The following is a 12,487-nucleotide window of genomic DNA, read 5'->3' on the forward strand; positions in this document are numbered from 1 at the left end:
CGCATAATTATTTACATGCCCGTCTCCTTGGCGACCAGGGCGGAACCTTCCCATCATACATCACGAATATGATGTCAAAGGTCATCCCACGTGAGGTATCAAAATTCGGAAGTATTTCACCGAGTGCAGCGCACGATAAGAAAAACATAGTTTTTCATGAATTTATGCCATTAGCGAACTTAAATAGTGAACATGAGGTTAATAAGGTTATCTGAATCGGTCATCCGCAGGACATGCCGTTGTAAGTAACTAAAGGCTAAGTAGTTTTATACGTATACCCTTTTGTTGACGTTTTTAGTCGTACGTACATGACGTAGGTAACGTAAGCTTACTTACAATTACTGAATTAGTAATTACATTAGTCATTACACTTACAGTTTGCACACAATTTGTACATATATGTATTGACATTGTATCATGAATTTGATGAAAGACAAACCATGCAAACCTTAGTTAACACATTTGCTAGCCTTGCCCTAGTCCGAATAATCAGACCCAGAACAAAATATTAATTTCTGACATGATCGTGTACTGGGTCTGAACTGTTTCCATATGAAATCTTGATGGCAAATTGGACAATAGAAGCACATGGTTCTACGTGACAGCTTTTAATCCCTATTCAGGTTACGTGAATCACGCTATTGTGGACCATCCTTCTGATACTTGAGTGTTTGGACAAGCGGAGCGTTTTTTGTCTACCTCTCTGTTTGTAAACAAACCAGGAGGTCGAAATCGTCCTCCTCGCCGAATACGAAAGTCAGCGTAATAGTACGGCACTAGCCTTGCCCTAGTCAGCCAAATTGGCCCAAAAATCGCACATGGAATTTTAGAGGGTCCGATTTTGATAGCAATTGAATTCCATATCGTTTACCCTGAGTAAGGATAAACACTTGTGCTGAACGTGAAATTGGTCACTTATCGCTCACTGTTCAAAATGTGACATCTACACCAATTACAGTCCCCGAAACTTTTTAGCCGACCTCAATTCCGAAACATTTAGTGATAGTTAAAAATGCGATCCCCAACCCTTTGGTTACCTTTGGACGAATTTGTAGAAATCTCCGCGGAGTATCCGTGTCTGAAATTCCCCAGTACAAACATCGAAAATGTCGCATTTTTCAGTCCCGGTGATGATACTATTATCCGCATCGCTGTTTTCATATACATGAATGCATATATCTCTGACCCCTGTAAGGTCAAAAACGTGGCGTTGATTTCAACCAATCCGATCCACCGATTGTGATACTGACGTCATATCTGAGGTGACCAGGAGGCAGGAGATACCATTTTGGTCAACTGAACACGACACGTGCGTTCTTTTGGTTGACATAAATCGAACAAAATTTTCAATAACGGGTAATAGTAGGATTTCAATTTTTTATTAATGAAGTTACTTGTAGTTTTGAGGAATGACAAAGTTGTTTTTGGAAACTTAGATGTTTGTTTCAACTGATAATGTAGGATCGCAAGGAGAGTGAATTCGTGAATAGATTTGCTTGTTTTGAGTGATAGTAGGATACGGGATGTAGGCTAGTCCTCTGTGTTTGACTTGCTCCGATGTCTCAATTCACGTGGAATTATTCGTACCTGCTAACCAGACAGCAATACTGCGTATTGCTGTACATGGATCGAATCCATGGGTTCCTACAGTCACCCATGGAAAACAGGGTACTGAATAGCTGTACACCATGTCCACAATGGCCAAGGGATGGTTTGTTTACATGGCAATAATTCCTTCAGAACAGGCAATACAGATCCAAACGTATAAAACTTACCTCATATCAGTTTTAGTTGCCCCTAATAACTCCAAATTGACATGACAATTAATTCTATTTGCTCAATTTCATACCAAAATCAAGGAAAACATGGTTTTGTTATTGCAAAATAACATAAAAATCAGAAAGGTTATATCTGGTCATTTGCAGTAGGCCACTTCAGTAATCAATATTGGTCCTTGAATTGCGTGACTCAGTAACTTTCTCCTCATTGTAAGAGTGATAGTGTTGTAAACTTAATTGCATAACATTAAGATTGCCAACTGATATCCTTTGTATTTGAGTTGTCTGATGATGGTATTAGAACTGTCAGGGATGTAAACATTACACAAAATGTCAACAAAACATGTTACTGCAGAACTCTATGCCTGTATGTGTGTGTCTGAGGGCCGATCTGAGGGCTGATGACACACATTCGATGGGTGTAGTATTGCTGTATGGAACCAGATATAATATCGTTTGTCGATACTCAGCAGGATCCTTTCCGGACATCATGCCAAGGGTGCAGAAATGTTGATCACGTGCAGACTAGACATACAGGTGCAGCCATCAAAAAACTTGAGAATTGAGGGTGCTGGAGATGAAGACAACTGGAGAACTCAAATGGTGCGATGAACTGGATGAAGTGCGAGTAAAAACCAAGCAGCATGATTACAGGTGCAGTTAGTACCACAACTGGGAGGGAGTTCCATCTAGGCAAACTGTCCTCAGGAAGAATGAGTTCCCATAGAGCTGAGTGCGGCTGGTGATTTTCTTTAGTTTGCTTGGGTGATAGTTTCTGGTGATCATTGGTGCGAGGTAGTCTGATGCATTGATGGCAACCATGTTGTGTTGAATTTTGTACAGCATGGCCAAGCTGGCAGCATTTCTCCTCCATTCCAGGGATTTCCACTGAAGTTCTTGTAACATGGAGGTCACGCTGTCTCTACGCTGGTATCTTTGCAGGACGAACCTGGCAGCTTGGCGTTGGATGCTTTCCACTTTGGTGATGTCTTTTTTACTGTGGGGGCTCCAGATTGTGCTGCAGGATTCCAAATGAGGTCTGACAAGACTGATGTATGCCTGCTCATGTATCCTCACAGGACAGCTCCTTAGGTTTCGCCGCAAGAGGCCTAACATCCTGTTGGCTTTGGTGGTGATTTTACCAATGTGCTTCTGCCAGGACATATCGGTGGAAAATGATAGACCAAGATAGGGATATTCGTTGACAGAGGAGAGTTGGCTGCCTCCAAGATGGCAGTGGGCATCAATAACCTTCTGTCTGCGTGTAAACCTTATCAGATGGCATTTATCTGTATTGAACTGCATTTGCCAGTTAGCTGACCATTGATGGAGGAGGTTCAGATCCTGTTGCAGTTTGGTGCTGTCATCGATGGAGGAAATTGACTGATACAGAAGGCAATCATCGGCAAACAGTCTCAACTTCAATGTGATGCCATTAGGAATGTCGTTGATAAATGTGAGAAAGAGGAGGGGACCTAGCACCGTTCCCTGGGGAACTCCTGATGTAACACGTTCCCAGTCAGAGGCTTGGCCGTCGATGACTACTCGTTGCTGGCGTTGAGTCAGGAAGTGATCTGTCCACTGGAGTAGGGGTCCTCTTATGCCATAATGTTGGAGTTTCCGCAGAAGCCTTTGGTGGGGCACTCTGTCGAAGGCCTTGGAGAAATCTAAGACTATTGCGTCTACCTGCTCGCGGTCATCAATGGATCTGGCTAGGTCTTGGCTGTAAGTATCAACTGTGTCTCGCAAGAGCGGCCTGAACGAAAACCGTGCTGAACTTCGGTAAGAATGTTGTGCTTATTGTAGTGGTCCATGATGTTACTAAAAATAATGTGCTCTAGGTGTTTGCAGCAAATAGATGTGTTGGACACTGGCCGGTAATTTGACGGTGTGCTTCTGTCTCCCTTCTTGAAGATCGGTGAAATATTAGCAACTCGCCAGTCAGATGGAACAAAGCCTGAGTCCAGGGACTTTTGGAAGATATAGGTGAGAATGGGTGCAATTTCTGTGGCAAATTCCTTCAACAGTCTGGCTGGAAGGGTGTCAGGCCCAGTAGCCACAAGTAACAAGTAACAGTAATGTGCTTCATCGTAGGAAGAGATGATTCGCCAAGGTCGGGAATGTTGGTGGTGTCTTCACTGGTGAATACAGAACTGAACTGCGTGTTGAAAGCCGATGCTTTGCTCTTACTGTCAAAGATGACCCTATTTCCAGCTTTTAAAGATGTAATATTAGCAGGTTCTTGTTTTTGGAGTTAATGAATTTCCAGAAAGACTTATGCGACTTATCATCAGGGTCACTGAACATACTGTTCTGGAATTCCCAGTAGTTTTTCCTACAACTCTTCTGCAGCTGTTTCTGGTATTTGTGGAATTCAGACCAGTCTGAAGCTTTACCGGTGGATTTAGCTTTGTTATACAGTTTCTGCTTCTTCTTAGATTGCCGCCTTATGTCTCTAGTTATCCAAGGTTTTGATGAGTTGGGTCTAGACATTTTAGATGGTATGTGTCTATCCATTAAACCAGTGACATTAGATTTAAACGAGTCCCAGTTTTCTTGGACGGTTTGTTGATCAGGGTTGGCAGAAAAGAATGCGCTCTGAAAAGCATTCAAATCAGAACGTAGACTGGTCATGTCGCCTCTGCCATACATGTACATGAAAATCTTCCTAGGCTGTTTCTTGCTGATCTTAGGCTTGAAATTTAGAGAAAAGCATACCATAAGGTGGTCGCTTAAACCTCCACTCACTTTACAGTTTTCAGTGAAATTTGGGTGTGAAGTCAAAACCAATCAAGAATGTTTTTAGTTGCACCTGATATTCTTGTAGGTTCATGGTTCATCTGGTCCAGAAAATTGTCATTACAAATGTCAAGCAATCTAGCACATTTTGATGACTCATTTGCATACGGCTTGACCACTCTCTCAGGCCAATCTATGTCGGCTAAGTTGAAATCTCACGCAATTACCAGGACAGCATGTTTATATTTCTGATGGATCTCTCCGATGCTGTCAGCAAGTTGGTTCAGGTTGGATGGAGCAGACTTCGGGGGTCGATAAAAGGAGCCAATAGTTAAAGGCTTGTGACCCTGAATATGGATTTCAATAAACATGAGTTCGGCATCGGTAACAGTTACATTACATTCTGTAGCAATGAGACTATCACGGGTCATGATAAAGATTCCACCTTTTCTACTAGTGAGCCGGTCTTTCCTGTAGGTTGTAAAGCCAGGAGGGGTAATTTCGGCCGTAAACATATGACTTTTCAGGTGGGACTCAGTCCCGACAATTATGTCAGGTTTCTGTTCCTGGATGATTGTTTCAAGCAGTGGAATTTTGTTGTATAAACCATCACAATTAACAACGACAGCTTTCAGTTTGTGACTGCGCTGAACTGGAGGAACCCTCCGACTAGGATTGTTGGTTCCTGTCGGTGATGATGCAGCGATAGGTTCACCTATTTCTTCATCAGTTAGCAAAGTGTCCTCAAGCTGGCTGAAGGAGTTGGAAAGGAGATTGGGCGAAATATCGAAAATGGAAGGCAAGTTGCTATTATTTGGCTGGCCACAATCAGAGCAAAACCAAGTGACACTGCTCTGGGCATAGGACTGATATGTATCCAATGGCATACCCATGCAGTCTGTGTGAAACCAGCCCTCACACTCTTCGCATTGAAGGCAATGCTGGCCCCATTTAGCCGGTTTTTTGCATACCAGACACAGGTACTTTATGGGACGAGGACCTGGGTTGACTTCGATATCCCCCGCAAGTACCGGTAACAATAACATCAAAAAGCGAGTGGAGTTGCTTTTGCATTTGAATGTTGGTTTCAGGGGTTGGAGCTTAAAAGTACAGTAAATGCATGGAGTACAGTTCTTATCCTCGATGATCACTGAAGAAAGTGTAGATGCCCTGAGTAAGGATAAACACTTGTGCTGAACGTGAAATTGGTCACTTATCGCTCACTGTTCAAAATGTGACATCTACACCAATTACAGTCCCCGAAACGGTCTACTTTTTAGCCGACCTCAATTCCGAAACTGATTGTGATACTGACGTCATATCTGAGGTGACCAGGAGGCAGGAGGCCCATTCTCCGATAAAGCATCCAAGTTTGGTCTCGCAAATTGCAAAATTCCAACCACGAAGAATTCATGAAAATCATTCAGAATCGTAAACTTTAATAGTTTCAGAGCACAAAACAATGCATGGGTGATTTTTCAACAATACTTAATTTTTGAGCAATATTACTTGTACGCATTGGTGGTAACGTATCAGTGGTAACGTATCTGTGAAGCCTTTTCACACTTTTGTCTTAATCGGGCAAGTGTAAAAACTTACCGACTTAATACTTATACTTGATCAGTCATCACCCAAAGTACTAAAGTCTGGTATGGTATTTGGCTTTATTTATCATAGCGTTTTTTCCGAGGGGAGTAGAATTTAGGTAACGTATCTGTGACGACATGAACGTAATGTCAGGATTTTTTGCCGTTAATAGACCTGATTTTTTTTACTTTGAAACCATTGTGTTATGTACCACATATATAATATAACTATGGAGCCTCCTTGATCCATCACATATGAGAACATTCATATAGCTAGTTATTTTGACAGATTGCTATCCATTAGAAATATGGTAACGTATCTGTGAACAATATTGGCGACATAGTCTCAAAGACCTGTTGGAAAAATTTAATAACCTGCGTTGTGATGTTTTATACTTTATAATTAGGGCATGATACCAGCTAATGAAAAGTACATATAATCCATTATTATCTTGGCGCATGTATAGCGAACAGGGACACATTATACGGAACGCACCTTGGCTGGCGACATGGAGGAAAACAATGGATATGCATAATCAGCTTTATTGTTTTATACTTTCTAGGCATGTTAGAACATCTAGCCCTACACATTTTAGAAAGCAACTCCTAAGTATTAGTTATATTTAAAAAAGTCATTTCTTTCAGACGAAATAAGTCTGAATACGACTTGAAACTATGGGCGACACAAATTTGGCTTTTTGAACGCTTTATCGGAGAATGTGCCAGGAGATACCATTTTGGTCAACTGAACTCGACTTGTGCGTTCTTTTGGTTGACATAAATCGGAACAAAATTTTCAATAACAGGTAATAGTAGGATTTCAATTTTTTATTAATGAAGTTACTTGTAGTTTTGAGGAATGACAAAGTTGTTTTTGGAAACTTAGATGTTTGTTTCAACTGATGATGTAGGATCGCAAGGTGAGTGAATTTGTGAAGAGATTTGCTTGTTTGAGTGATAGTAGGATACGGGATGTAGGCTAGTCCTCTGTGTTTGACCGGCTCCGACGTCTCAATTCACGCGGAATTATTCGTACCTGCTAACCAGACAGCAATACTGCGTATTGCTGTCTGGAACCAGATATAATATCAACATCAACATCAATTCATATATTGGCTGGACTCGGAAGAGTATAGAAGCCAAGCTTGTGCGGGGGTAAAGCTGCTTATTGTTGTTGTATATACGTGGGAAATACAACCAATACAAGATACAACCGAACAGGCTTTTCCATACAGTGAACAATAAACAAGAAATGGAATCCAATGTTAACATATATCTGCACTAAGCGACTATCATCTTTAGTATTGATGCTTTCAGGCTTTAAATGATAGCAAGAAATGGAAATCGCCCCAAAGGAAAGATTTTAATCGTGAAATTGATCGCCACATCTTATGGATTCACATGATCCTCCGGCGATTTATATACATAGGTACGGCGTATATAGGACTGGCAAGCGAGTCTAGTTCCAGTCGGTAATGGTTCGGGGGAAAAATTAGTTTTTGTGGCACTGGATGCGAGTTTGGTGGTGAATGAAACTTTTTGTATTATTGCGGCGAGAAAGCCGGGTAACTGGCGTAAGGTAACGGTCACTGGGGATGTCTATCTCATCATGGACGATCTTCTACATCATGGACAAGCGGGCTGTTTTTTTTCTCTCCTCCAGTGACTGCCATCCAAGGTCGTTGAGCAAAGTTGTTACAGTTCCTTTAGTACGCTCAAAGTTGGATCTATATGATATTATTGTAGGCAAACCTTAAATTTAACACGTTTGGCGCTTTTTTTTTTTTTGCTAGTCAGCCAAATTCACCTAGAACACAATACATAGAAATTTAAAAGAACAGGTAGGTCAAGGAAACCTACATAAATATGTTGTCTATACTTCACTTGACCCAATATGATTTTTTATGGTGATGAGACACTCGCACATGGAATTTTAGAGGGATTTTGATAGCAGTTCCACATAGTCATAGTCTCATAGAAAAGCTGCTATCATCATGAGACTAAGATCTAGAAACACCACCGAAATGCTGTTTTGTTAGCTGAATCTTTTTGATGAAAGTAAATCTTTGACAAGATACATCTTTGCTACAGAAGTGTTACGACAAAAAGGTTTACAGTTTAGGCCTTCTTTACTCAAGGGCGTTAATTTGATATAAAATGATGCAGTTTGATGGCAAATTTGAATTCACCTGGCATACCTACATATTGAAAATCTGCTCTATCTAGATTAGGTACTTGAAACTTGATTCTGAGTTTAGCGTCCACTGCCCGTGTTATGAATTTTGTGCCGCGTTTGTGATGTAAAATCTAAAAATAATTCATTTATATTTTGCAAATTACTACTAAACCAGAAAGAAAATTTGTTCTGCAAAATTTTAAACCCCTTTTTTTGTATTTGAACAGTACACTTCAAAAGCCTTGAGAACTATTAGATGAATCCATCTAAATATTTTAGCATTAAAAATATACAGGTTTTTGACCCTTGCTCTATAAATGTATTGTATTCACAGTACAAATGCCATTTATCATAAAATTGTATCATTGATTGTACTGTAAGTTAAGACACTTACTTATACATTTCTCAATTGACTTTTTATATGTCATTGCCATTGCCAACGTCTTTGTCTGTCTGCACTAGTCTTTTTGACGTCTTTTTGTTTTTGTCACTGAGGGCTATCACGTCTTTCGAGCTTTGCTCTTGTGATTGTCCTACCATCGTTTTCTCGACCTTTTATTACTGTATATAATTATGATATGATGGTGAAATAAACTTGAACTTGAACTTGAATTATACCTTTGGGATACCAGGCTGGACTAGAAGAGAAATCAACCTAGCCAAAATGTTTTTACCAGATTGTTGATGTTGTAAATAATTCAACTAAGAAAGGCCTAGTTTTGACAAATTGGTGCCAAAAATTCATAATTCATAATGTTCTGCATGATTGTTATTTTGTATTTAATAATGAGTCAATCCCCCCATTTCCCCTATCCTCAAATGTATACGGAGAGGTTAGTACAAATTGGAGTGAAGTAGACTGGCATGGTATACTTCGGAATACATTTAGTTTGTTTTAAAACTTGAAAAACAAAAAGCAAGATAATTATACCTTTATAAATGTTTATGTGTGTTTGTGACATTATAATATTGCGACTGGCGATACCCAATTAGAATGAACAAAAGCGCATTCATAAGCATTGGTAAAAGGCCGCTGATAATGAAACTTTGAAAATAATGAATAATGAAATAGTTGCCTCATTATGAGCTGAAAAAAATGGGACACTAAACTCAACATCAATTTTCAATAGCCTTAAATATTTCATATCTGTTAATAGGTCGCATGTCATAAGTTGGGTACAATTTCCATTACATGGTCAAAAATGACAAAAAATGTATTTTTTGATATGTTAACATGTTGTATATATATTGACAATCTCTAAATATAATTAACACCATTTTTAACCTTAACATGTGCTTATTTTTTGAGATAATGCTTAATTACTAATTAATTACAAGCATCTATGTAAATCTCAAATTTCAAATGTGTTTTTCTCAAATCGGACCTCAATTACAAAAATGACTAAAATTTTTATTTTATGCAAGAATGTCATCAGATTTGGAGGATATGTTCTCAATACATGAATGCTTCAAATGAACTATTTAAAATAATTGTACGTATGTTAATTGCATTGTGAAGGTCAATGACCTTTTTACGAGTAATTAACGAGATGGTTATTCTATTATTGAGGAAATGAATATCAAGAAGAGAAATGTACATTAGCATATTGCTGAAAATACTGAAATTCAACTAGGATTTCATTAAAAATGAAAAAAAAATGGAACATATAACCCTTTAAGGTGGTACTACACACCTTGATAAATTTGTGACAATTTTTGCATTTTTCTCAAAAAATAATATCACAACAAAAGTTATGTATATTATAGGGGTAAGGAATCCAGTTACTACACTGGAATTTCAGTAACTCAAGACAAGGGGTTCATTATGTTAAGAAATGAGGTACATTAATTGTTTTAGTTGTACAAATTCAACATTCAAAGCTGTCAATACATCATACTCTCCCTAGATTTGAAAAAGTAACCAGTATTTTTGACATGTTGGCGTGTGAAATTTCATATAGGTCCTATTGCACACTCCCACATCCGCCTGCTCCACATCCGCCTGCTCCTCCACCCCTGGCATTTTTCATTTCAACTGATGTGATTTTTTTACTGAATAATGTATAATTATATGCTTCAGTAGACTGAAAGAGTATAATATTAGGCTTAAAATGAGGTATCAACCACTGCTGTAGGATCAAATTTGTATCACATTTTTCAGAAAAGTGTAATCCTCCACCCTTTTAGCATACCCAACTTATGACATGCGACCGTTAATGTTTTTATTTGTTTTGCACAGTTTGCATCAAGTCATGTTTTGGCTGAACATTTTTGACAAAAGTCAATCTTTGACAAGATGTAAGTTGTAACTTTGTAACAGAAAGCGGTATGATTTTAACATTCCCCTCAGAAAAGGAGACATTTTTGTCGATGGAGTCAGTGGCATATCAAGGAGGGCATGTGCTGTGGGCACCGTCTCAAGGAGGTGCGAAGTTTACAGAGCAGATATTTTAGTTATCTGTTATAAAAGAAATTCAATTTATGTTTTCTATTTATTGCAGGTTTTTCATCAGACCAAACAGCCGTCAGTTCAACAATATCCGTAACACAGAAACAGAATGAAGTGTTTGACAGAGAAAAAGAACGCCAGTTGTCACTGGTCAAAGCTATTGAGAAGGTACACGTCAAACATCTAGGCACTGAGGATGAATGTTCATTGATGATGAATAAATACCTCTCCACACCATATCATGTTGCTATGCGTAAGTGATTTATAAAATCTACTTTAATCTCTATAGACCGGTCTCTCCATGCGTCTGTTTTGTCCCTTAATCTCCCTCCCTCTCTCTCATTTTCTGTCTCTCTCTCCCCTATTCCCCCTCCTTCTCTTATGATGCGATCTGGTCCTTGGAGGCCAAATGAGGTATATTTTCTTGCAATACATTTGACATTAGGCTTCATATACCGTACTGAAAACACCAACGATCTAGCATACTTGGTACTAAAGTTATGAAGTTTTGTGATGTAAATGTATTTTATTGTTTTTTACTTTGGTCTTTATCTCAATTTAGAATTTGCCAACTTTGGCCTGTATGGACCAGATCATATGTGACCATCCACCACAAAGTGGTAGTAAAGTCGGCTCTAGATCATTTTCTGTTTATTGCAGATGTTGAAAGAATGCACTTTCAGCTTTAAAATGACACCTCAACCAGCTTCATCGGACATCTGGAAGTGAAGTTATGGTGCATCAAAGGTCAAATTCATAATATATTTTACATAGAAATCCAATACTGTTTTTGATTGTATCTCAAAATGGAAAATGCCGACTTTACGACCAGTTTGTGGTGGATGGGCACATATAGTCTCTTCCTCTTTCCCTCCTCTTTCTTTCTGTCTCCCTCCATCTTCATCACTCCCTGGCACTCTGTTTATGCTCTCTTTGATTATGCACAATGTCAAATGTAAATGAATGATTTTAGGATTCAACTCCAATGATGTTCAACTCAATCTAGTGTTGACTGCAGTCTTCCTAGTTTTAAAATGCATAAACTGGGTAATTTGAAATGTCAGGAGACAGCTTGCTATTGTAAGCATCCAGCCATATATACATGTTTAATTGCTTTATGGAAATTTTGGTGGCTTTCTTAGCTTCTTTCTTTTTCTTCCTTAACTGCTTTTTAAGGGCCTTCTTGGCTGAGACTGTAAATTATTTTCCTGGCTTGTGCATCTTGTATATATGGGCTAAGTGTGTTTTTCACAGAAAAGATTCGAAGCTGCTATATAGCATGTGTCCTTACGGACCAACCATAAAACCAACAAACAAACATATAGCAGAAGCCAGTGGTTCATTGTGGCACAGCTAGTGTAATGGCACATGCTACTACAGCAATTACCTGAAGATTGTGACCTCAGGTTTGCACTTATCATTTCAGATTTAGGAGAGCCTTACTGTAAGCATTCAGGCATAGCGGTAGTCAACGGTTCTTTATGGCATATGCTGCAGCCATTACAGGAAGATAGCGAACTCAGTTTTGTACGGTTCAAAGATGATAAACCATTTGAAGTTAACAAGGTAAGGTCTAATTCGGCTTTTCCTGTTGAAATCCATACACCCTCTGTAGAAGACATGACCTTAATTTTCCACACAGGGTGTGTGAATTTCAATTGGGGTACCTAAATGGGTGACTCCATTTGAAAGCTGTATACCCCCTATGTGGGAGATTAAGGTCATATCTTCCATAGGGGGTGTATGGATTTCAACTGGA

General features: G+C 39.0%; 1 protein-coding gene across 1 annotated transcript in view; it reads left to right on the top strand.

The window, feature by feature from the left end:
- The first annotated feature begins 74 nt into the window (after window positions 1–74).
- LOC140169954 (large ribosomal subunit protein mL39-like) overlaps window positions 75–12,487 on the top strand; it is a 33,615-nt gene continuing 21,202 nt past the window's right edge. The window contains exons 1-3 of the mRNA XM_072193264.1: window positions 75–241; window positions 10,781–10,981; window positions 12,155–12,294. Coding sequence (XP_072049365.1) covers window positions 193–241; window positions 10,781–10,981; window positions 12,155–12,294 — 390 coding nt within the window. The 5' untranslated portion in view covers window positions 75–192. The remainder of the gene's footprint in view (window positions 242–10,780; window positions 10,982–12,154; window positions 12,295–12,487) is intronic.

The sequence above is a fragment of the Amphiura filiformis genome, chromosome 14 (assembly GCF_039555335.1).
Source record: "Amphiura filiformis chromosome 14, Afil_fr2py, whole genome shotgun sequence".
Classification (NCBI taxonomy): domain Eukaryota; kingdom Metazoa; phylum Echinodermata; class Ophiuroidea; order Amphilepidida; family Amphiuridae; genus Amphiura; species Amphiura filiformis.